Raw genomic sequence first — 24000 nt, 5'->3', positions numbered from 1 at the left:
CCAAGCATCACTGTACAGTTACTGACCGTCACCCCACCGGTCAGCGTGTCGTGGACACAGACAGACCCAAACCCAAACATCACTGTGCAGTTACTGACCGTCACCCCACGGGTCAGCGTGTCGTGGACACAGACAGACCCAAACCCAAGCATCACTGTACAGTTACTGACCGTCACCCCACGGGTCAGCGTGTCGTGGACACAGACAGACCCAAACCCAAGCATCACTGTGCAGTTACTGACCGTCACCCCACCGGTCAGCGTGTCGCGGACAGAGACACGTTCAAACATTACCACACAGTTACTAACCACCAGATCACCGGGTGGCAGTGCATTGACACCAAAACATGTTCAAACTTCACCACATTATTTCTGCCCATTGGACCTTGGACTACCCTGTACAATCTAGAGTTAATCAATCAATCAATACAGCCTGTTACACTGCTGGCATTTAAGGCAGCAATGAAGTTCCTCCATCTTTAATGGTTTTGGGCCTTTCTGATGTAGAAGGATTCCTCATTGCTGTTTCCATAACAGTTTTGTTTTACCAGTCAGAGTTGTTAGCTCTAAGCTGAACCCCCAAACCTGGAGAACTTGAGGACCTCTTTTAGTCTGGCCTTTACCCTTTGACCTGTTTGGCATGGGTGACCCTACCAAGAGCCAAAGCATAAAGCCCCAACTCCAGCCAACGTAGCTCTCTGGGTCACTGAGGCACGCAAGCCTCCAGCCACAAGGTGGTGGTCCCCTCAGAGGAGTAGAACTATTCTACTGCTAACATCTTCATTCTCACTAGAGCGTGTGCAGCTCAGAAAAATGCGTGCAAAAGGTAAGACTCCTACTGTCTAATATCTGCAAACTTTCCAGGAAGGTTTAGAGTCATAAAGCTCAGAGCCAGGCCCTTCTGCCCAACTGGTCTATGCTAACCAAGATGGTCATTGCAGTTAGTCCTGTTTCTTCTGTAGAAATACATGTTAACAGGCCCTTTTGGAGCCCACACCATCTCATTACATCCGTGTGTCCAGTCAACCTACTAACCCCAACATTGTTGGACTGTGGGAGGAAACCAGAGCACCCGGAGGAAACTTGAGGATCACGGGGAGAAGGTACAAACTCCTTACAAGCAGCGAAGGGAATTGAACCCGGGTCACTAGTGTTGTAGTAACATTACACTAATGTGCTAGCCCATGTCTGACATTCATGGCAATAACATAGTCTTACAGGCCATTCGGCCCAGTTGGGCCATGCTAATGAAGATGCCTATCGGACCTGGTCCCTTATCCCTCTAAACCAGGGCTTCCCAACCTTTTTTATGCCATTAACTGAGGGCTCTGTGGATGCCAGGTTGGAGAACCCCCGCTCGAAACATTTCTTGTCCATATACCTGTCCAATTGATTTTAAAGTTTGTTAGTATCAGACTGGTGGATTGGAGGTACATCTCCACCAAAGGGGGTGTGAGATGCTCCTTCCCTCCACTAGAGTGTGGGTCACCCTTGGGCAAAATGTAACTCCCCCTTTCCCCGATCAGGGTCATGTGAAGCCACGGGAGCAGGTGGTGGACGGTCGTTTGAGCAGCCGGTGCAGATCACAAGTCCTGGTTATGTGACCACTGACCCCAGGCAGACAATCTCTGAAGAGTATTGATAACGACTGGGGTCACCCGTCTGGTAAAGACACTGCTCAGAAGAAAGCAATGGCAAACCACTTCTGTAGAAAAATTTGCCAAGAACCATCATGGTCACGGAAAGACCACGATCACCCATGTCAATACAACACAGCACATAATGATGATGCTGATGATAAATGTACCTCCCTCGACAACTTCCTCTGGTCCATGCTGATCAAAATGCCCATTTTCCCCATATCCTTCTAAATCAGGTGTTCCTAACTTCCCATTGCTTAATGGTTTTGGTCTGTTAGGGCATATTGTGTTGTCATGGAATAGAGGTAACATTGATTTCAGCAGCAACTAGTTTTCAGATCCAAATGTGAATTGCAGATTGAGTTTAAGATGCAGCTAAGAACAATGGCTGATATCATCAACTTCAGAGTCTCCCTGTGACCTTGATCACAGTCACAGCAGATCCATGGCATAAAAAAGGTTGGCAACGTCTGTTCTAAACCTTTCCTATCCATCTATCTGTCCAAATGTCATTTAAATGTTGTTAATGTACCTGCCTCAACCACTTTCACTGCCAGCTCGTTCCGTATACTGACCACCCTCTGGGTGAAAAAGTTACCCCTCAGTCTCCTATTAAACCGCCCCTCTCACCTTAAACCTGTGCTCTCTGGTTCTTGATTCCCCAACCGTGTCAAGCCCTCAAAGATTTTAGACATCTCTATAAGGCCTGCCTCTCATTCGCTGGTATTCCACGGAGCGGCCTGGTGGCTTAGCAGTTAGCTCCGCCCAATCAAAGCTCGAGGCATCAGAGTTCGGATTTCAATTCTGTAAGGAGTCTGTACGTCCTCCCCAAGGAGTGCGTGAGTTTTCTCTGGATGTCCCGGTTTCCCCCACAGTCCAAAGGTGCATTGGGGTAGTAGGTTAATTGGTCATTGTGAATGGTCCTGTGACTAGGCTGGGGTTAAATAGGTTGCTGGTCAGTGCGGTTTGTTGTGATGGAAGGCCCTGCTCCGCGTTGTATCACAATGAATAAAAGTACAACATGGAGGGGGGAACCAGCTGGTATACACACAGACGTGAACATCATCATTTGCTGGCGCTGACATAACCTGTTTGGCTTCCATTGACGTCACAGAGCTCGTTCAATCCCTCCACGCGACCCAAGGGCCAATAATGCGAGGCGGACTTCAACACTTGGATGCCTGCAAAACAGCCAATCAATTCACGGTCAGAAAAGATGCAAAGCTGTTCCACGTGGGACCGCCACCCCCCACCCGCGACGAGGCAGGGCAAGGGCTCTCGAGCCAGTCTGAGCTTTCTTTATGGGCCATGATCATCTCTACTGCGCATGGTGGTACAGTTAGTCCCATACAGCCAGGAGAATATTTCAACACACTCAACATTTCAGGAACACCTTCTTCTCTTCTGCCATCTAATTAATGAATGAACGCTACATCACTACTTCTTATTTCTATTTTAGCATTACTTATTTAATTTAACTATTATATACACCGTATATATACTTACTGTAATTCAGGTTATTTTCTGGTAATATATATTGGACTGTACTGCTGCGGCAAAGTTAACAAATTTCACTATATTATGCTGGTGATATTGAACCTGACCTTGACTGAGTCCTGAGGAAGAGTGCCAAGCAGCGCTCCCAAAATTCCCACTTTTCCTCAACCCAACATTTCTGAGCAGGAGATCCAGTCTGTGCTTACAGGATCTTCCGAATAGGAATCAAACCTGGGGTGACTGGGCACCAGGACCCAGTGACCATTTGGGATCCTGCACTGCTCGAATGTGGGAATTCCCAGATGGAATTCAACACTGACCTGAGGGTATGGGGCTCTGACAAGGAGGAAGGTGCAGGTGGCCGATGGGAATACCGGACAGGTTTATGGGAAAGAGCTGGAGAAGAGATGTCCGGAGAGCCTTCTCAGAGCCAGACAGGTATGATGTGCTGAATATCAGAATTGGAATATTTTACTTATTTCGTTGTATCCAGAGTTAAGGTGCGGAACAGACCTTCGAGCCACACCATTCAGCAACCCAATGATTTAACCCAAGCCTCGTCACCGGACAATGTACAGTGACAAATTAACTACTGACCGGCTGGTGTTTGGACACCCGGAGGAAACGCACGCATTCCTTAGGAAGAACCTACAAACTTTCTTCCAGACAATGCCAGAATTGAACTCTGAACTTTGAACCCCCAAGCTGTAATAGTGTTGCATTAACCTCTGTTATTATGTTATGTTATCATCGCATATACCGAGAGACAGTGAGAAGCTTTTCCTGCACACTGTCCATACATATCGGATCATTACACAGTGCGCTGAGGTAGAACAAGGTAAAACAATAACAGAATGCAGAATAAAGGTTCATGTATGAGGAGCGTTTGATGGCTCTGGGCCTGTTCTCACTGGAGGTCAGATGAATGAGGGGTGACCTCATTGAAACCTGGTGAACATTGAAAGGCCTAGATGAACTGGATGTGGAGAGGATGTTTCCTATAGTGTGGGGTCTAAGACCAGAGGACACAGCCTCAGAATAGAGGGACATCCATTTAGAACAAGGATGAGGAGGAATTTCTTTAGCCAGAGGGTGGTGAATCTGTGGAATTTATTACCACAGACAGCTGTGGAGGCCAAGTCATTGGGTATATTTAAAGCAGAGGCTGACAGATTCTTGATTGGTCAGGGTGTCAAACGTCATGGGGAGAAGGCAGAAGAATGGGGTTGAGAGCAAAAATGAATCATGGGTGCCAGGGTGGAGATAGATCTCTACCAAAGGCACTCCTTCCCTCTGCCAGCCTGCAGGTCACACTTGGGCAAGGTGCAGCACCTGCTTATCCCCCGATCAGGGTCACGTGATGCATTTCACAAGTCCTGATTATGCGACCATTAACAGACAATCTCTGAAGAGTATTGATAATGGCTGGGGTCACCCGTCTTGTAAAGACACTGCCCAGAAGAAGACAATGGCAAACCATTTCTGCAAAAGAATTTGCCAAGAACAGTCATGGTCATGGAATGACCACGATCAACAACATTATACAACAAGGCACATGACGATGATGATCTAATGGTGGAACAGACTAGATGGGCTGAATGGCCTAACAGAGCTCAAAAATTAAATAAAAAGAAAGAACAGAAGATGAGATGATTGGGCAACATTTGTAGAACCAGTACAGGCATAAGGTGCTGAATATTGGAATTAGAATTGTTTTTTGTTATCAGCACATGCAGAGATACAATGAAAAATCAGTATTGCTCCTGTTCATAGAGATCATATGATTGAAGTGGAACAGGGCAAAACAGCAACAGAATCAGAACAAAGGGTTAGAGCAACTGAGAAGGAGCAGTGCAGGTGGAGATTCCGGGTTAGACAACTGTTCACAGTGAAGAAGATTAGATGCCAGGCAGCAGTGGATCAACATTGAACCTCTGCTCGGGAGAAGCCTCTCTTTTCAAAGATATTTGCTCCTGTACCTGGACTGCAGAAAGGTGAATACCCCAGATCCGATGGTCTGTACCTGGGCTTTTACACCAGACTGCTGAATCAAAGTTCAAAGTAAATTCATTATCAAAGTACATATGTATCACCATATACACCCCTGAGATTCATTTTCCTGCGGGCGTTCCTGGTAAAAACAAAGAGATAGAATCAATGAAAAACTACAAAGACTGACAAAGAACCAGTGTGCAAAAGACAAACTGTACTGCTGTGCAGGGACTGTAAAGCATTGTGCTGCGCCCTACACTCCTGTGGGGCCACACGGTTGTAAAATGGTTAGCACAACGCTTCACAGTACCTGCGACGCAGGTTCAATTCCCACCACTGTCTGGAAGAAGTTTGTACGTTCTTCCCGTGACCGGGTGTTACACTTTCCAAAGCTCAGAGATGACCCGCTGCTCGGCTAATGGGTCGTTGTAAATTGACCCGTGATTAGGCTAGGGTTAACTCGAGGGGTTTCTGGCCAGCATGGCTGGAAGGGCTGGAAGGGCCTGTTCTATGCTCCATCTCAATAGGTAAATGAAGAACAAATATTAATAATGAATAACATAAATAAATAATGCTGAGAACACGAGTTGTAGAGCCCTTGAAAACCAGTTCATAGCTTGTGTAATCAGTTCAGAGTTGAGGTGAGTGAAGTTATCCACACTGGTTCAGGAGCCTGATGGTTGTGGGGTAATAACTGTTCCTGAACCTGGTGGTGTGGGACCCCAGGCTCAGTTCAGAGTTGAGGTGAGTGAAGTTATCCACACTGGTTCAGGAGCCTGATGGTTGAGGGGTGATAACTGTTCCTGAACCTGGTGGTGTGGGACCCTAGGCTCATTTCAGAGTTGAGGTGAGTGAAGTTATCCACACTGGTTCAGGAGCCTGATGGTTGAGGAGTAGTAACTGTTCCTGAACCTGGTGGTGTGGGACCCTAGGCTCAGTTCAGAGTTGAGGTGAGTGAAGTTATCCACACCGGTTCAGGAGCCTGATGGTTGAGGGGTAATAACTGTTCCTGAACCTGGTGGTGTGGGACCCTAGGCTCAGTTCAGAGTTGAGGTGAGTGAAGTTATCCATGCTGGTTCAGGAGCCTGACGGTTGAGGGGTAATAACTGTTCCTGAACCTGGTGGTGTGGGACCCTAGGCTCAGTTCAGAGTTGAGGTGAGTGAAGTTACCCACACCGGTTCAGGAGCCTGATGGTTGAGGGGTGATAACTGTTCCTGAACCTGATGGTGTGGGACCCTAGGCTCAGTTCAGAGTTGAGGTGAGTGAAGTTACCCACACCGGTTCAGGAGCCTGATGGTTGAGGGGTGATAACTGTTCCTGAACCTGGTGGTGTGGGAGCTAAGACTGGGTTCTGTATGAACAAGATGCAAAACAAGCTTTTCACTGCATAATCATCCCATCTAGTATGGACTTGATGGGCCAAATGGCTGTTTCTGTGCTGTAGCACTCTATGGCTCTGACCATCAGAGAAGGTGAACCAGTCTAGCAAACTCTTCATGGAAAAAGAATTGGTATCAGGCACAGATTTACTGCACCACGTTATCCAATATAATCAGAGTGGCGGGAGATCAGTGGAGTGTCTGAGCAACACTGAAGAAGTGTTACAGGAACCACCCCTCCCTCGCCCACTCCCCCCAATCGGTTAGCTAACTCCTCACTGAATGACAGAACATTCCACAACCCTAATGCACAGAAAACTGGGAACTGACATTTGTTCAGTGTAATCTCAGGGGAGTGAGAGTGGAAGAGAGTCTGTTTATGCTGAAACAAAATTATGACTCAAAGCCACAGACAGAGAGAGAAAAAAAGTCATTTCAAACAACACAATCGAGTTTGTGTGTTAACATGCCCGTTCCCTGGAAATGGACTGTCGGTGTGAGCCAGAATCAGGTTTAATATCACCAGCATACGCTTGGAAATTTGTTGTGTGGCAGCGGTACTTCGCAATACATAATAATTTTTAAAACTGTTAAGTATATATATATATGTATTTAAAAAGTTAAATAAGTAGTGCAAAAAGGGAAAGTATTGAGGCAGTATAAATACTAGAGTAAATGCAAGCAGGTTTTTTCCACTGCGGTTGGGTGCAACTACAACCAGAGGTCATGGGTTAAGGGTGAAAGGAGAAAAGTTAAGGGGAACAAGGGGAAACTTCTTCACTAGAGGGTGGTGAGAGTGTGGGACGAACTGTCAGTGCAAGTGGTGGATGCCAGCTGAATTCAACATTTAAGAGAAGTTTGATAGGTACATGGTTATTGAGGGGTATGGAGGCCTATGGGCCTGGTGTAGGCCGATGGGAGCAGTGGTTTGGCATGGACTAGATGGGCTGAAGGGCCTGCTTCTCTGTTTTACTCAAGGGTTCGTTGTCCACTCAGAAATCAGATGTCAGAGGGGAAGAGGCTGTCCCTGAATCGTTGAGTGTGTGTCTTCAGGCTTCTGTACCTCCTCCCTGATGGCAGCAGTGAGAAGAGAGCATGGCCTGGGTGGTGGGGGTCCCTGATGATGGATGCTGCTTTCCTGTAGATGTGCTCAGTGGAGGGGAGGGCTTTATAGATGTACCGTGGAGAGCATTCTGACTCCGTGCATCTCTGCCTGGTATGGAAGTTCCAATATACAGGATGACAGGAGTCTGCAGAGGCTTGTAGACTTGGCCAGCTCCATCACGGGCACAACGCCCCAAGCATCGAGAATATCTTCAAGAGACAGTGTGCCAAGAAGGTGGCATCCAACATCCAACCTTCCCCACCCAGGACATGCCCTCTTCTCACTACTACCATCAGGGAGGAGGTACAGGAGCCTGAAGACACACACTCAACGATCCAGGAACAGCTTCTTCCCCTTCACCTTCGGGTTTCTGAATGGACAGTGAACACGTCACTCTACCTCCATATCATATCGCGCTGGTTCCCTTTCAACCCATCATCAGGGACCCCCACCACCCAGGCCGTGCTCTCTTCTCACTGCTGTCATCAGGAAGGAGGTACAGGAGCCTCAGGACTCACACCACCAGGTTCAGGAACGGTTATTACCCCTCAACCATCAGGAAGGAGGTACAGGAGCCTCAGGACTCACACCACCAGGTTCAGGAACAGTTATTACCCCTCAACCATCAGGAAGGAGGTACAGGAGCCTCAGGACTCACACCACCAGGTTCAGGAACAGTTATTACCCCTCACCATCAGGAAGGAGGTACAGGAGCCTCAGGACTCACACCACCAGGTTCAGGAACAGTTATTACCCCTCACCATCAGGAAGGAGGTACAGGAGCCTCAGGACCCACACCACCAGGTTCAGGAACAGTTATTACCCCCTCAACCATCAGGCTCCTGAACCAAAGGGGATAACTTCACTCAACTTCACTTGCCTCATCACCAAACTTTCAAGGACTTTTCAATCATGTTCTCAATATTTATTACTAATTCATGTATTATTTCAATCTTATGGAGTGTTTAGAGGAAATTAGCAGGAAAGCAGATGAAAGACAAGGAAGTGAACGCTGTCTACATGGACTTTAGCAAGGCTTTTGACAAGGTCTCACATGCGAGGCTGATCACGAAGGTTCAGTCACTCAGCATTCAGGATGGGTTAGTAAATTGGACTGGACGTTGACTTTGTGAGAGAAGCCAGACAGTGACAGTGAGGGGTTTCCTCTCTGACTGGAGGAGTGCCACAGGGATCAGTGCTGGGTCCTGCGCTGCTTGTCATCTACCGTACTTCAGTGACCTGTGCTTATCTGGATCAGCACCGAGCCTCAGGATGTAGTGGACAGTGAGGAAGGCTATCGTGGGTTACAGAGGGATCTGCTTCAGCTGGGAAAATGGGAGCTGTAATTTGATGCAGACAAGTACGAGGGTTTGCACTTCGGTACAACCAGCCAAGGGAGGTCTTACACTGAACGGCTGGGTATTGAGGAGAGCGGTAGAGCAAAGGAATCTGGGAAAACAGGTCCATAATTCATTAACAGTGCTGGCACAAGTATATGTGGCGTTGCAAAGAAAGCTTTTGGCACATTGTCCTTCATGAAGCAAAGTATTGAGTACAGGAGATGGGATGTTATTTTGAAATTGCATAAGACATTGGTGAAGCCTAATTTAGAGTAGTGTGTGCAGTTTTGGTCACCTACCTACAGGAAAGGTGTAAATGAGGTTGAGATGGTACAGGGGAAATTTACAAGGATGTTTTTGGGTCTGGAGGTCCTGCGTTATAAGGAAACGCTGAATAAGTTAAGACTATATTCCTTAGAACATAGAAGATTGAGAGATTTGATAACAGGTGTACAAAACTCTGAGGGGTTTAGATAGGGTAAATGGAAGCAGGCTTTTTGCACTGAGGTTGAGTGAAACTGCAAACTGGGGTCATGGGTTAAGGGTGAAAGGTGAAGAGTTAAAGGGAACTCAGAGGTGGTGAGGGTGTGGAACAAGCTGCCAGCACAAGTGGTGCATGTGAGCTTGATCTGAACGTCTAAGGGAAACGTGGATAGTTACATGGATGGTAGGGGTATGGAGGGCTATGGTCCCAGCGCAGGTCGATGGGAATAGGCAGTGTAAATGGTTTCAGCATGGACTAGATGGGCTGAAGGGCCTGTTTCTGTGCTGTACTTCTCTATGACATTATTTTGCACAGTTTGTCGTGTTCTGGTCGAACTCCCTGGTTGGTGTGGTCTTCCATTGATGCTGTTATGGTTATTATTCTATAGATTCATTGAGTATGTCCTCGAGAAAGAGAATCTCAGGGTTGTATACGGTGACATATGTACTCTGATAATAAACTCAAACATGAACTTTGCAAATCCTCCCCAGATTCTCCTGTGATTGATGGGACAGGGAGGGCAGATCCGGCAAGGAGGGAGTGCAGCCACTGGCTCTAGTCACCTCTGGGGCAGTTAACACACAGGGTTGGGATATCCTGAGGGACAGCGGTAGGGAGGCCCCCATTACCCCCTGCAGACGGCATCTGTCACCAGTGGCACTGCGTAAACGCAAGTTGTTGCTGTAGCAGTGGCTGTGGGACAGAATTCCAGCTAGTTAGTGAGCAGGAAGGGGAGGAGTGGGTTGAGGACCCGCTCCCGACGATCACAAAACTAAGACATGAGGCCCATTTCCCTGTCGGAGGTGTCTGCCTGAACCACGGGTTGCAGCGGCTGGACACCGGACACTCTGACCCCCACAGGGGAGCTGAGACCCGTTACCGGAAGCTCTGTACGACTTTGAACGGGAGCAAGCGAGAGGCGAGCCGGGGAGGAGAAGGAATGAATTCCTATGAAAATGCACCTAGATGTTCACCGAACAGAAACGCTGGCTGGTCCAGAGTCCATTTTACATCATTGTAATAGGCCGTCGCTGGGTCCAAGGCATCAGGGCAGACTGCACGCCAGGGCACTGGGACACAATGCACTGCCCCCTCTCTCCAACACACTGCATCACTCCCGAAAGCAACCCCACTGCCCCGTCTCTCCCCACAGTGTGTCAGCCCCCAAACTAACCGCACTGCCCCCTCTCTCCCCACAGTGTGTCAGCCCCCAAACTAACCCCACTGCCCCCTCTCTCCCCACAGTGTGTCAGCCCCCAAACCCCACTGCCCCCCTCTCTCCCCACAGTGTGTCAGCCCCCAAACTAACCCCACTGCCCCCTCTCTCCCCACAGTGTGTCAGCCCCCAAACTAACCCCACTGCCCCCTCTCTCCCCACAGTGTGTCAGCCCCCAAACCCCACTGCCCCCCTCTCTCCCCACAGTGTGTCAGCCACCAAACTAACCCCACTGCCCCCTCTCTCCCCACAGTGTGTCAGCCCCCAAACTAACCCCACTGCCCCCTCTCTCCCCACAGTGTGTCAGCCCCCAAACTAACCCCACTGCCCCCTCTCTCCACACAGTGTGTCAGCCCCCAAACCCCACTGCCCCCTCTCTCCCCACAGTGTGTCAGCCCCCAAACTAACCCCACTGCCCCCTCTCTCCCCACAGTGTGTCAGCCCCCAAACCCCACTGCCCCCTCTCTCCACACAGTGTGTCAGCCCCCAAACTAACCCCACTGCCCCCTCTCTCCCCACAGGGTGTCAGCCCCCAAACTAACCCCACTGCCCCCCCTCTCTCCCCACAGTGTGTCAGCCCCCAAACTAACCCCACTGCCCCCTCTCCCCACAGTGTGTCAGCCCCCAAACCCCACTGCCCCCTCTCTCCCCACAGTGTGTCAGCCCCCGAACTAATCCCACTGCCCCCTCTCTCCCCACAGTGTGTCAGCCCTCAAACTAACCACATTGCCCCCTCTCTCCCCACAGTGTGTCAGCCCCAAAACTAATCCCAATGCCCCCCTCTCCCCACAGTGTGTCATCCCCCAAACTAACCCCACTGTCCCCTCTCTCCCCACAGTGTGTCAGCCCCCAAACTAATCCCACTGCCCCCCTCTCTCCCCACAGTGTGTCAGCCCAAAAAACTAATCTCACTGCCCCCTCTCTCCCCACAGTGTGTCAGCCCCAAACTAATCCCACTGCCCCCCTCTCTCCCCACAGTGTGTCAGCCCCCAAACTAATCCCACTGCCCCCACTCTCTCCCCACACTGTGTCAGCCCCCAAACTAATCCCACTGCCCCCCTCTCTCCCCACAGTGTCAGCCCCCAAACTAATCCCACTGCCCCACTCTCTCCCCACAGTGTGTCAGCCCCCAAACTAATCCCACTGACCCCTCTCTCCCCACAGTGTGTCAGCAACCAAACTAACCCCACTACCCCCTCTCTCCCCACAGTGTGACAGCCACCAAACTAACCCCACTACCCCCTCTCTCCCCACAGTGTCTCAGCCCCCAAACTAACCCCACTGCCCCCTATCTCCCCACAGTGTGTCAGCCCCCAAACTAACCCCACTGCCCCCTCTCTCCCCACAGTGTGTCAGCCCCCAAACTAATCCCACTGCCCCCCTCTCCCCACAGTGTCAGCCCCCAAACTAATCTCACTGCCCCCCTCTCTCCCCACAGTGTGTCAGCCCCCAAACTAATCTCACTGCCCCCCTCTCTACCCACAGTGTGTCAGCCCCCAAACTAATCTCACTGCCCCCCTCCCTCCCCACAGTGTGTCAGCCCCAAACTAATCCCACTGCCCCCTCTCTCCCCACAGTGTGTCAGCCCCCAAACTAACCCCACTGCCCCCTCTCTCCCCACAGTGTGTCAGCCCCCAAACTAATCCTACTGCCCCCCCTCTCCCCACAGTGCGTCAGCCCCAAACTAACCACACTGCCCCCTCTCTCCCCACAGTGTGTCAGCCCCCAAACTAACCCCACTGCCCCCTCTCTCCCCACAGTGTGTCAGCCCCCAAACTAATCCTACTGCCCCCCCTCTCCCCACAGTGCGTCAGCCCCAAACTAACCACACTGCCCCCTCTCTCCCCACAGTGTGTCAGCCCCCAAACTAACCCCACCGCCCCCTCTCTCCCCACAGTGTCAGCCCCCAAACTAACCCCACTACCCCCTCTCTCCCCACAGTGTGTCAGCCCCCAAACTAATCCCACTGCCCCCTCTCTCCCCACAGTGTGTCAGCCCAAAAAACTAATCTCACTGCCCCCTCTCTCCCCACAGTGTGTCAGCCCCAAACTAATCCCACTGCCCCCCTCTCTCCCCACAGTGTGTCAGCCCCCAAACTAACCCCACTGCCCCCCCTCTCTCCCCACAGTGTGTCAGCCCCCAAAATAATCCAACTGCCCCCCTCTCTCCCCACAGGGTGTCAGCCCCCAAACTAATCCCACTGCCCCCCTCTCGCCCCACAGTGTGTCAGCCCCCAAACTAATCCCACTGACCCCTCTCTCCCCACAGTGTGTCAGCCCCCAAACTAACCCCACTGCCCCCTCTCTCCCCACAGTGTGTCAGCCACCAAACTAACCCCACGGCCCCCTCTCTCCCCACAGTGTCTCAGACCCCAAACTAACCCCACTGCCCCCCTCTCTCCCCACAGTGTGTCAGCCCCCAAACATCCCACTGCCCCCCTCTCTCCCCACAGTGTGTCAGCCCCCAAACTAATCCCACTGCCCCCTCTCTCCCCACAGTGTGTCAGCCCCCAAACTAATCCCACTGTCCCCCCTCTCTCCCCACAGTATGTCAGCCCCCAAACTAACCCCACTGCCCCCCTCTCTCCCCACAGTGTGTCAGCCCCCAAACTAACCCCACTGTCCCCCCTCTCTCCCCACAGTGTGTCAACCCCCAAACTAATCCAACTGCCCCCTCTCTCCCCACAGTGTGTCAGCCCCCAAACTAATCCCACTGCCCCACCTCTCTCCCCACAGTATGTCAGCCCCCAAACTAAACCCACTGCCCCCCCTCTCTCCCCACAGTGTGTCAGCCCCCAAACTAAACACACTGCCCCCCCTCTCTCCACACAGTGTGTCAGCCCCCAAACTAATCCCACTGCCCCCCTCTCCCCACAGTGTGTCAGCCCCCAAACTAATCCCACTGCCCCCCCTCTCCCCACAGTGTGTCAGCCCCCAAACTAATCCCACTGCCCACTCTCTCCCCACAGTGTGTCAGCCCCAAACTAATCCCACTGACCCCCTCTCTCCCCACAGTGTGTCAGCCTCCAAACTAATCTCACTGCCCCCCTCTCTCCCCACAGTGTGTCAGCCCCCAAACTAATCTCACTGCCCCCCTCTCTCCCCACAGTGTGTCAGCCACCAAACTAATCCCACTGCCCCCTCTCTCCCCACAGTGTGTCAGCCCCCAAACTAACCCCACTGCCCCCTCTCTCCCCACAGTGTGTCAGCCCCCAAACTAATCCCACTGCCCCCTCTCTCCCCACAGTGTGTCAGCCCCCAAACTAATCTCACTGCCCCCTCTCTCCCCACAGTGTGTCAGCCCCCAAACTAACCCCACTGCCCCCCCTCTCTCCCCACAGTGTGTCAGCCCCCAAACTAATCTCACTGCCCCGTCTCTGCCCACAGTGTGTCAGCCCCCAAACTAACCCCACTGCCCCCTCTCTCCCCACAGTGTGTCAGCCCCCAAACTAACCCCACTGCCCCCTCTCTCCCCACAGTGTGTCAGCCCCCAAACTAACCCCACTGCCCCCCTCTCTCCCCACAGTGTGTCAGCCCCCAAACATCCCACTGCCCCCCTCTCTCCCCACAGTGTGTCAGCCCCCAAACTAATCCCACTGCCCCCTCTCTCCCCACAGTGTGTCAGCCCCCAAACTAATCCCACTGCCCCCCCTCTCCCCACAGTGTGTCAGCCCCCAAACTAATCCCACTGCCCCCTCTCTCCCCACAGTGTGTCAGCCCCCAAACTAACCCCACTGCCCCCCTCTCTAACCACAGTGTGTCAGCCCCCAAACATCCCACTGCCCCCCTCCCTCCCCACAGTGTGTCAGCCCCAAACTAATCCCACTGGCCCCCCTCTCCGCACAGCGTGTCAGCCCCCAAACTAACCCCACTGCCCCCCTCTCCCCACAGCGTGTTACCCCCAATCTAACCCCACTGCCCCCTCTCTCCCCACAGTGTGTCAGCCCCCAAACTAATCCCACTGCCCCCCTCTCCCCTCAGTGTGTCAACCCCCAAACTAACCTCACTGTCCCCCCTTTCTCCTCACAGTGTGTCAGCCCCCAAACTAATCCCACTGCCCCCCTCTCCCCACAGTGTGTCAGCCCCCAAACTAATCCCACTGCCCCGTCTCTCCCCAGTGTGTCAGCCCCCAAGCTAATCCCACTGCCCCCCTCTCCCCACAGTGTGTCAGCCCCCAAACTAATCCCACTGCCCCCCTCTCCCCACAGTGTGTCAGCCCCCAAACTAATCCCACTGCCCCCTCTCTCCCCAGTGTGTCAGCCCCCAAACTAACCCCACTGCCCCCCTCTCCCCACAGTGTGTCAGCCCCCAAACTAATCCCACTGCCCCCTCTCTCCCCAGTGTGTCAGCCCCCAAACTAATCCCACTGCCCCCCTCTCCCCACAGTGTGTCAGCCCCCAAACTAATCCCACTGACCCCCTCTCCCCACAGTGTGTCAGCCCACAAACTAATCCCACTGCCCCCTCTCTCCCCAGTGTGTCAGCCCCCAAACTAACCCCACTGCCCCCCTCTCCCCACAGTGTGTCAGCCCCCAAACTAATCCCACTGCCCCCCCTCTCCCCACAGTGTGTCAGCCCCCAAACTAACTCCACTGCCCCCTCTCTCCCCACAGTGTGTCAGCCCCCAAACTAACCCCACTGCCCCCTCTCTCCCCACAGTGTGTCAGCCCCCAAACTAATCCCACTGCCCCCCTCTCCCCACAGTGTGTCAGCCCCAAAATAATCCCACTGCCCCCCTCTCCCCACAGTCAGCCCCAAACAAATCCCACTGCCCCCCTCTCCCCACAGTGTGTCAGCCCCCAAACTAATCCCACTGCCCCCCCTCTACCCACAGCGTGTCAGCCCCCAAACTAACCCCACTGCAACCCTCTCCCCACAGCGTGTCCGCCCCCAAACTAACCCCACTGTCCCCCCTCTCTCCCCACAGTGTGTCAGCCCCCAAACTAACCCCACTGCCCCCTCTCTCCCCACACTGTGTCAGCCCCCAAACTAACCCCACTGACCCCCTCTCCCCACAGTGTGTCAGACCCAAACTAATCCCACTGCCCCCTCGCTCCCCACAGTGTGTCAGCCCCAAACTAATCCCACTGCCCCCCTCTCTCCCCACAGTGTGTCAGCCCCCAAACTAATCCCATTGCCCCCCCTCTCCCCACAGTGTGTCAGCCCCAAACTAATCCCACTGCCCCCCTCTCTCCCCACAGTGTGTCAGCCCCCAAACTAATCCCACTGCCCCCTCTCTCTCCCCACAGTGTGTCAGCCCCCAAACTAACCCCACTGCCCCACCTCTCTCCCCACAGTGTGTCAGCCCCCAAACTAACCCCACTGCCCCCCCTCTCTCCCCACAGTGTGTCAGCCCCCAAACTAACCCCACTGCCCGCTCTCTCCCCACAGTGTGTCAGCACCCAAAATAATCCCACTGCCCCCCTCTCCCCACAGTGTGTCAGCCCCCAAACTAACCCCACTGCCCCCCTCTCCCCACTGTGTCAGCCCCAAAGTAACCCCACTGCCCCCTCTCTCCCCACAGTGTGACAGCCCACAAACTAACCCCACTGCCCCCTCTCTCTCCCACAGTGTGTCAGCCCCCAAACTAATCCCACTGCCCCCCTCTCTCCCCACAGTGTGTCAGCCCCCAAACTAACCCCACTGCCCCCTCTCTCCCCACAGTGTGTCAGCCCCCAAACTAATCCCACTGCCCCCCCTCTCCACACAGTGTGTCAGCCCCCAAACTAATCCCACTGCCCCCCTCTCCCCACAGTGTGTCAGCCCCAAACTAATCCCACTGCCCCCTCTCTCCCCACAGTGTCAGCCCCAAACTAATCCCACTGCCCCCCTCTCTCCCCACAGTGTGTCAGCCCCCAAACTAATCCCATTGCCCCCCTCTCTCCCCACAGTGTGTCAGCCCCCAAACTAATCCCACTGCCCCCTCGCTCCCCACAGTGTGTCAGCCCCCAAACTAATCCCACTGCCCCCTCTCCCCACAGTGTGTCAGCCCCCAAACTAACCCCACTGCCCCCCTCTCTCCACAGTGTGTCAGCCCCCAAACTAATCTCACTGCCCCCCTCTCTCCCCACAGTGTGTCAGCCCCCAAACTAATCCCACTGCCCCCTCTCTCCCCACAGTGTGTCAGCCCCCAAACTAACCCCACTGCCCCCTCTCTCCCCACAGTGTGTCAGCCCTAAACTAATCCCACTGCCCCCCTCTCCCCACAGTGTGTCAGCCCCAAACAAATCCCACTGCCCCCCCTCTCCCCACAGTGTGTCAGCCCCCAAACTAACCCCACTGCCCCCCTCTCCCCACAGTGTGTCAGCCCCCAAACTAATCCCACTGCCCCCTCTCTCCCCACAGTGTTTCAGCCCCCAAACTAATCCCACTGCCCCCTCTCTCCCCACAGTGTGTCATCCCCCAAACTAATCTCACTGCCCCCTCTCTCCCCACAGTGCGTCAGCCCCCAAACTAACCCCACTGCCCCCTCTCTCCCCACAGTGTGTCAGCCCCAAACTAATCCCACTGCCCCCTCTCTCCCCACAGTGTGTCAGCCCCCAAACTAACCCCACTGCCCCCCCTCTCTCCCCACAGTGTGTCAGCCCCCAAACTAATCCCACTGCCCCCTCTCCCCACAGTGTGTCAGCCCCCAAACTAACCCCACTGCCCGCTCTCTCCCCACAGTGTGTCAGCCCGCAAAATAATCCCACTGCACCCCCTCTCCCCACAGTGTGTCAGCCCCCAAACTAACCCCACTGCCCCCCTCTCCCCACTGTGTCAGCCCCAAACTAACCCCACTGCCCCCTCTCTCCCCACAGTGTGACAGCCCACAAACTAACCCCACTGCCCCCTCGCTCTCCCACAGTGTGTCAGCCCCCAAACTAATCCCACTGCCCCCCTCTCTCCCCACAGTGTGTCAGCCCCCAAACTAACCCCACTGCCCCCTCTCTCCCCACAGTGTGTCAGCCCCCAAACTAATCCCACTGCCCCCCCTCTCCCCACAGTGTGTCAGCCCCCAAACTAATCCCACTGCCCCCTCTCTCCCCACAGTGTGTCAGCCCCAAACTAATCCCACTGCCCCCCCTCTCCCCACAGTGTGTCAGCCCACAAAATAACCCCACTGCCCCCCTCTCCCCACAGTGTGTCAGCCCCCAAACTAATCCCACTGCCCCCTCTCTCCCCACAGTCTGTCAGCCCCCAAACTAATCCCACTGCCCCCTCTCTCCCCACAGTGTGTCAGCCCCCAAACTAATCTCACTGCCCCCTCTCTCCCCACAGTGTGTCAGCCCCCAAACTAACCCCACTGCCCCCTCCCTCCCCACAGTGTGTCAGCCCCAAACTAATCCCACTGCCCCCTCTCTCCCCACAGTGTGTCAGCCCCCAAACTAACCCCACTGCCCCCTCTCTCCCCACAGTGTGTCAGCCCCCAAACTAATCCCACTGCCCCCCTCTCCCCTCAGTGTGTCAGCCCCCAAACTAACCCCACTGTCCCCCCTCTCTCCTCACAGTGTGTCAGCCCCCAAACTAAACCCACTGCCCCCCTCTCCCCACAGTGTGTCAGCCCCCAAACTAATCCCACTGCCCCCCCACTCCCCACAGTGTGTCAGCCCCCAAACTAATCCCACTGCCCCCCCTCTCCCCACAGCGTGTCAGCCCCCAAACTAACCCCACTGCCCCCCCTCTCCCCACAGCGTGTCAGCCCCCAAACTAATCCCACTGCCCCCCCTCTCCCCACAGTGTGTCAGCCCCCAAACTAATCCCACTGCCCCCTCTCTCCCCACAGTGTGTCAGCCCCCAAACTAACCCCACTGCCCCCCTCTCCCCACTGTGTCAGCCCCAAAGTAACCCCACTGCCCCCTCTCTCCCCACAGTGTGACAGCCCACAAACTAACCCCACTGCCCCCTCTCTCTCCCACAGTGTGTCAGCCCCCAAACTAATCCCACGGCCCCCCTCTCTCCCCACAGTGTGTCAGCCCCCAAACTAACCCCACTGCCCCCTCTCTCCCCACAGTGTGTCAGCCCCCAAACTAATCCCACTGCCCCCCTCTCCCCACAGTGTGTCAGCCCCCAAACTAATCCCACTGCCCCCTCTCTCCCCACAGTGTGTCAGCCCCAAACTAATCCCACTGCCCCCCTCTCTCCCCACAGTGTGTCAGCCCCCAAACTAATCCCATTGCCCCCCTCTCTCCCCACATTGTGTCAGCCCCCAAACTAATCCCACTGCCCCCTCTCTCCCCACAGTGTGTCAGCCCCCAAACTAATCCCACTGCCCCCTCTCCCCACAGTGTGTCAGCCCCCAAACTAACACCACTGCCCCCCTCTCTCCACAGTGTGTCAGCCCCCAAACTAATCTCACTGCCCCCCTCTCTCCCCACAGTGTGTCAGCCCCCAAACTAATCCCACTGCCCCCCTCTCTCCCCACAGTGTGTCAGCCCCCAAACTAACCCCACTGCCCCCTCTCTCCCCACAGTGTGTCAGCCCTAAACTAATCCCACTGCCCCCTCTCCCCACAGTGTGTCAGCCCCAAACTAATCCCATTGCCCCCCTCTCCCCACAGTGTGTCAGCCCCCAAACCAACCCCAGTGCCCCCCTCTCCCCACAGTGTGTCAGCCCCCAAACTAACCCCACTGCCCCCTCTCTCCCCACAGTGTGTCAGCCCCAAACTAATCCCACTGCCACCTCTCTCCCCACGGTGTGTCAGCCCCCAAACTAACCCCACTGCCCCCTCTCTCCCCACAGTGTGTCAGCCCCCAAACTAATCCCACTGCCCCCCTCTCCCCTCAGTGTGTCAGCCCCCAAACTAACCCCACTGTCCCCCTCTCTCCTCACAGTGTGTCAGCCCCCAAACTAACCCCACTGCCCCCCTCTCCCCACAGTGTGTCAGCCCCCAAGCTAATCCCACTGCCCCCCCTCTCCCCACAGTGTGTCAGCCCCCAAACTAATTCCACTGCCCCCTCTCTCCCCAGTGTGTCAGCCCCCAAACTAATCCCACTGCCCCCCTCTCCCCACAGTGTCAGCCCCCAAACTAATCTCACTGCCCCCCTCTCTCTCCACAGCGTGTCAGCCCCCAAACTAACACCACTGCCCCCTCTCTCCCCACAGTGTGTCAGCCCCCAAACTAACCCCACTGCCCCCTCTCTCCCCACAGTGTGTCAGCCCCAAACTAATCCCACTGCCCCCTCTCTCCCCACAGTGTGTCAGCCCCCAAACTAACCCCACTGCCCCCTCTCTCCCCACAGTGTGTCAGCCCCCAAACTAACCCTACTGCCCCCCTCTCTCCCCACAGTGTGTCAGCCCCCAAACTAACCCCACTGCCCCCTCTCTCCCCACAGTGAGTCAGCCCCCAAACTAACCCCACTGCCCCACCTCTCTCCCCACAGTGTGTCAGCCCCCAAACTAACCCCACTGCCCCCCCCTCTCCGCACAGTGTGTCAGCCCCCAAACTAATCCCACTGCCCCCCTCTCCCCACAGTGTGTCAGCCCCCAAACTAACCCCACTGCCCCCTCTCTCCCCACAGTGTGTCAGCCCGCAAACTATTCCCACTGCCCCCCCCTCTCCCCACAGTGTGTCAGCCCCCAAACTAACCCTACTGCCCCCCCTCTCCCCACTGTGTCAGCCCCAAACTAACCCCACTGCCCCCTCTCTCCCCACAGTGTGACAGCCCCCAAACTAACCCCACTGCCCCCTCTCTCTCCAACAGTGTGTCAGCCCCCAAACTAATCCCACTGCCCCCCTCTCTCCCCACAGTGTGTCAGCCCCCAAACTAACCCCACTGCCCCCTCTCTCCCCACAGTGTGTCAGCCCCCAAACTAATCCCACTGCCCCCCTCTCCCCACAGTGTGTCAGCCCCCAAACTAATCCCACTGCCCCCTCTCTCCCCACAGTGTGCCAGCCCCAAACTAATCCCACTGCCCCCCTCTCTCCCCACAGTGTGTCAGCCCCCAAACTAATCCCACTGCCCCCCTCTCTCCCCACAGTGTGTCAGCCCCCAAAATAATCCCACTGCCCCCTCTCTCCCCACAGTGTGTCAGCCCCCAAACTAATCTCACTGCCCCCTCTCTCCCCACAGTGTGTCAGCCCCAAACTAATCCCACTGCCCCCTCTCTCCCCACAGTGTGTCAGCCCCCAAACTAACCCCACTGCCCCCTCTCTCCCCACAGTGTGTCAGCCCCAAACTAATCCCACTGCCCCCTCTCTCCCCACAGTGTGTCAGCCCCCAAAATAATCCCACTGCCCCCTCTCTCCCCACAGTGTGTCAGCCCCCAAACTAATCTCACTGCCCCCTCTCTCCCCACAGTGTGTCAGCCCCCAAACTAACCCCACTGCCCCCTCTCTCCCCACAGTGTGTCAGCCCCAAACTAATCCCACTGCCCCCTCTCTCCCCACAGTGTGTCAGCCCCCAAACTAACCCCACTGCCCCCTCTCTCCCCACAGTGTGTCAGCCCCCAAACTAATCCCACTGCCCCCCTCTCCCCTCAGTGTGTCAGCCCCCAAACTAACCCCACTGTCCCCCCTCTCTCCTCACAGTGTGTCAGCCCCCAAACTAACCCCACTGCCCCCCTCTCCCCACAGTGTGTCAGCCCCCAAACTAATCCCACTGCCCACCCTCTCCCCACAGTGTGTCCGCCCCCAAACTAATCCCACTGCCCCCTCTCTCCCCAGTGTGTCAGCCCCCAAACTAATCCCACTGCCCCCCTCTCCCCACAGTGTGTCAGCCCCCAAACTAATCTCACTGCCCCCCTCCTTCTCCACAGCGTGTCAGCCCCCAAACTAACCCCACTGCCCCCTCTCTCCCCACAGTGTGTCAGCCCCCAAACTAATCCCACTGCCGCCCTCTCCCCACAGTGTGTCAGCCCCAAACTAATCCCACTGCCCCCCTCTCCCCACAGTGTGTCAGCCCCAAACTAATCCCACGGCCCCCCCTCTCCCCACAGCGTGTCAGCCCCCAAACTAATCCCACTGCCCCCCCTCTCCCCACAGCGTGTCAGCCCCCAAACTAACCCCACTGCCCCCCTCTCCCCACAGCGTGTCCGCACCCAAACTAACCCCACTGCCCCCCCTCTCCCCACAGTGTCAGCCCCCAAACTAACCCCACTGTCCCCACTCTCTCCCCACAGTGTGTCAGCCCCAAACTAATCCCACTGCCCCCCTCTCCCCACAGTGTGTCAGCCCCAAACTAATCCCACTGCCCCCCTCTCCCCACAGTGTGACAGCCCCCAAACTAACCCCACTGCCCCCTCTCTCCCCACATTGTGTCAGCCCCCAAACTAGTCCCACGGCCCCCCTCTCCCCTCAGTGTGTCAGCCCCCAAACTAACCCCACTGTCCCCCCTCTCTCCCCACAGTGTGTCAGCCCCCAAAGTAACCTCACTGCCCCCTCTCTCCCCACAGTGTGTCAGCCCCCAAACTAATCCCACTGCCCCCTCTCTCCCCACAGTGTGTCAGCCCCAAACTAATCCCACTGCCCCCCTCTCTCCCCACAGTGTGTCAGCCCCCAAACTAATCCCACTGCCCCCTCTCTCCCCAGCCCCCCCAAACTAATCCCAATGCCCCCTCTCTCCCCACAGTGTGTCAGCCCCCAAACTAACCCCACTGCCCCCTCTCTCCCCACAGTGTGTCAGCCCCAAACTAATCCCACTGCCCCCTCTCTCCCCACAGTGTGTCAGCCCCCAAAATAATCCCACTGCCCCCTCTCTCCCCACAGTGTGTCAGCCCCCAAACTAATCTCACTGCCCCCTCTCTCCCCACAGTGTGTCAGCCCCCCAAACTAACCCCACTGCCCCCTCTCTCCCCACAGTGTGTCAGCCCCAAACTAATCCCACTGCCCCCTCTCTCCCCACAGTGTGTCAGCCCCCAAACTAACCCCACTGCCCCCTCTCTCCCACAGTGTGTCAGCCCCAAACTAATCCCACTGCCCCCCTCTCCCCTCAGTGTGTCAGCCCCCAAACTAACCCCACTGTCCCCCCTCTCTCCTCACAGTGTGTCAGCCCCCAAACTAACCCCACTGCCCCCCTCTCCCCACAGTGTGTCAGCCCCCAAACTAATCCCACTGCCCACCCTCTCCCCACAGTGTGTCAGCCCCCAAACTAATCCCACTGCCCCCTCTCTCCCCAGTGTGTCAGCCCCCAAACTAATCTCACTGCCCCCCTCTCCCCACAGTGTGTCAGCCCCCAAACTAATCTCACTGCCCCCCTCTCTCTCCACAGCGTGTCAGCCCCAAACTAATCCCACTGCCCCCCTCTCTCCCCACAGTGTGTCAGCCCCCAAACTAATCCCACTGCCCCCTCTCTCCCCAGCCCCCCCAAACTAATCCCACTGCCCCCTCTCTCCCCACAGTGTGTCAGCCCCCAAACTAACCCCACTGCCCCCTCTCTCCCCACAGTGTGTCAGCCCCAAACTAATCCCACTGCCCCCTCTCTCCCCACAGTGTGTCAGCCCCCAAAATAATCCCACTGCCCCCTCTCTCCCCACAGTGTGTCAGCCCCCAAACTAATCTCACTGCCCCCTCTCTCCCCACAGTGTGTCAGCCCCCAAACTAACCCCACTGCCCCCTCTCTCCCCACAGTGTGTCAGCCCCAAACTAATCCCACTGCCCCCTCTCTCCCCACAGTGTGTCAGCCCCCAAACTAACCCCACTGCCCCCTCTCTCCCCACAGTGTGTCAGCCCCCAAACTAATCCCACTGCCCCCCTCTCCCCTCAGTGTGTCAGCCCCCAAACTAACCCCACTGTCCCCCCTCTCTCCTCACAGTGTGTCAGCCCCCAAACTAATCCCACTGCCCCCCTCTCCCCACAGTGTGTCAGCCCCCAAACTAATCCCACTGCCCACCCTCTCCCCACAGTGTGTCAGCCCCCAAACTAATCCCACTGCCCCCTCTCTCCCCAGTGTGTCAGCCCCCAAACTAATCCCACTGCCCCCCTCTCCCCACAGTGTGTCAGCCCCCAAACTAATCTCACTGCCCCCTCTCTCTCCACAGCGTGTCAGCCCCCAAACTAACCCCACTGCCCCCTCTCTCCCCACAGTGTGTCAGCCCCCAAACTAATCCCACTGCCCCCCTCTCCCCACAGTGTGTCAGCCCCAAACTAATCCCACTGACCCCCTCTCCCCACAGTTTGTCAGCCCCAAACTAATCCCACTGCCCCCCTCTCCCCACAGTGTGTCAGCCCCCAAACTAATCCCACTGCCCCCCCTCTCCCCACAGCGTGTCAGCCCCAAACTAACCCACTGCCCCCCTCTCCCCACAGCGTGTCCGCACCCAAACTAACCCCACTGCCCCTCCTCTCCCCACAGTGTCAGCCCCCAAACTAACCCCACTGTCCCCACTCTCTCCCCACAGTGTGTCAGCCCCAAACTAATCCCACTGCCCCC

General features: G+C 55.6%; 1 protein-coding gene across 1 annotated transcript in view; it reads right to left on the bottom strand.

Moving 5' to 3' along the window:
- The window catches only part of adgrd1 (adhesion G protein-coupled receptor D1), a 202776-nt gene that overhangs the window by 171389 nt on the left and 7387 nt on the right, over positions 1–24000 (bottom strand). The window contains 1 exon segment of the mRNA XM_059993522.1: positions 2728–2820. Coding sequence (XP_059849505.1) covers positions 2728–2820 — 93 coding nt within the window.

This window comes from Hypanus sabinus, chromosome 18, assembly GCF_030144855.1.
Source record: "Hypanus sabinus isolate sHypSab1 chromosome 18, sHypSab1.hap1, whole genome shotgun sequence".
Classification (NCBI taxonomy): Eukaryota; Metazoa; Chordata; class Chondrichthyes; order Myliobatiformes; family Dasyatidae; genus Hypanus; species Hypanus sabinus.
Note: the sequence above shows the minus strand (reverse complement) of the source record. Positions and strands in the feature narration are given on the sequence as shown.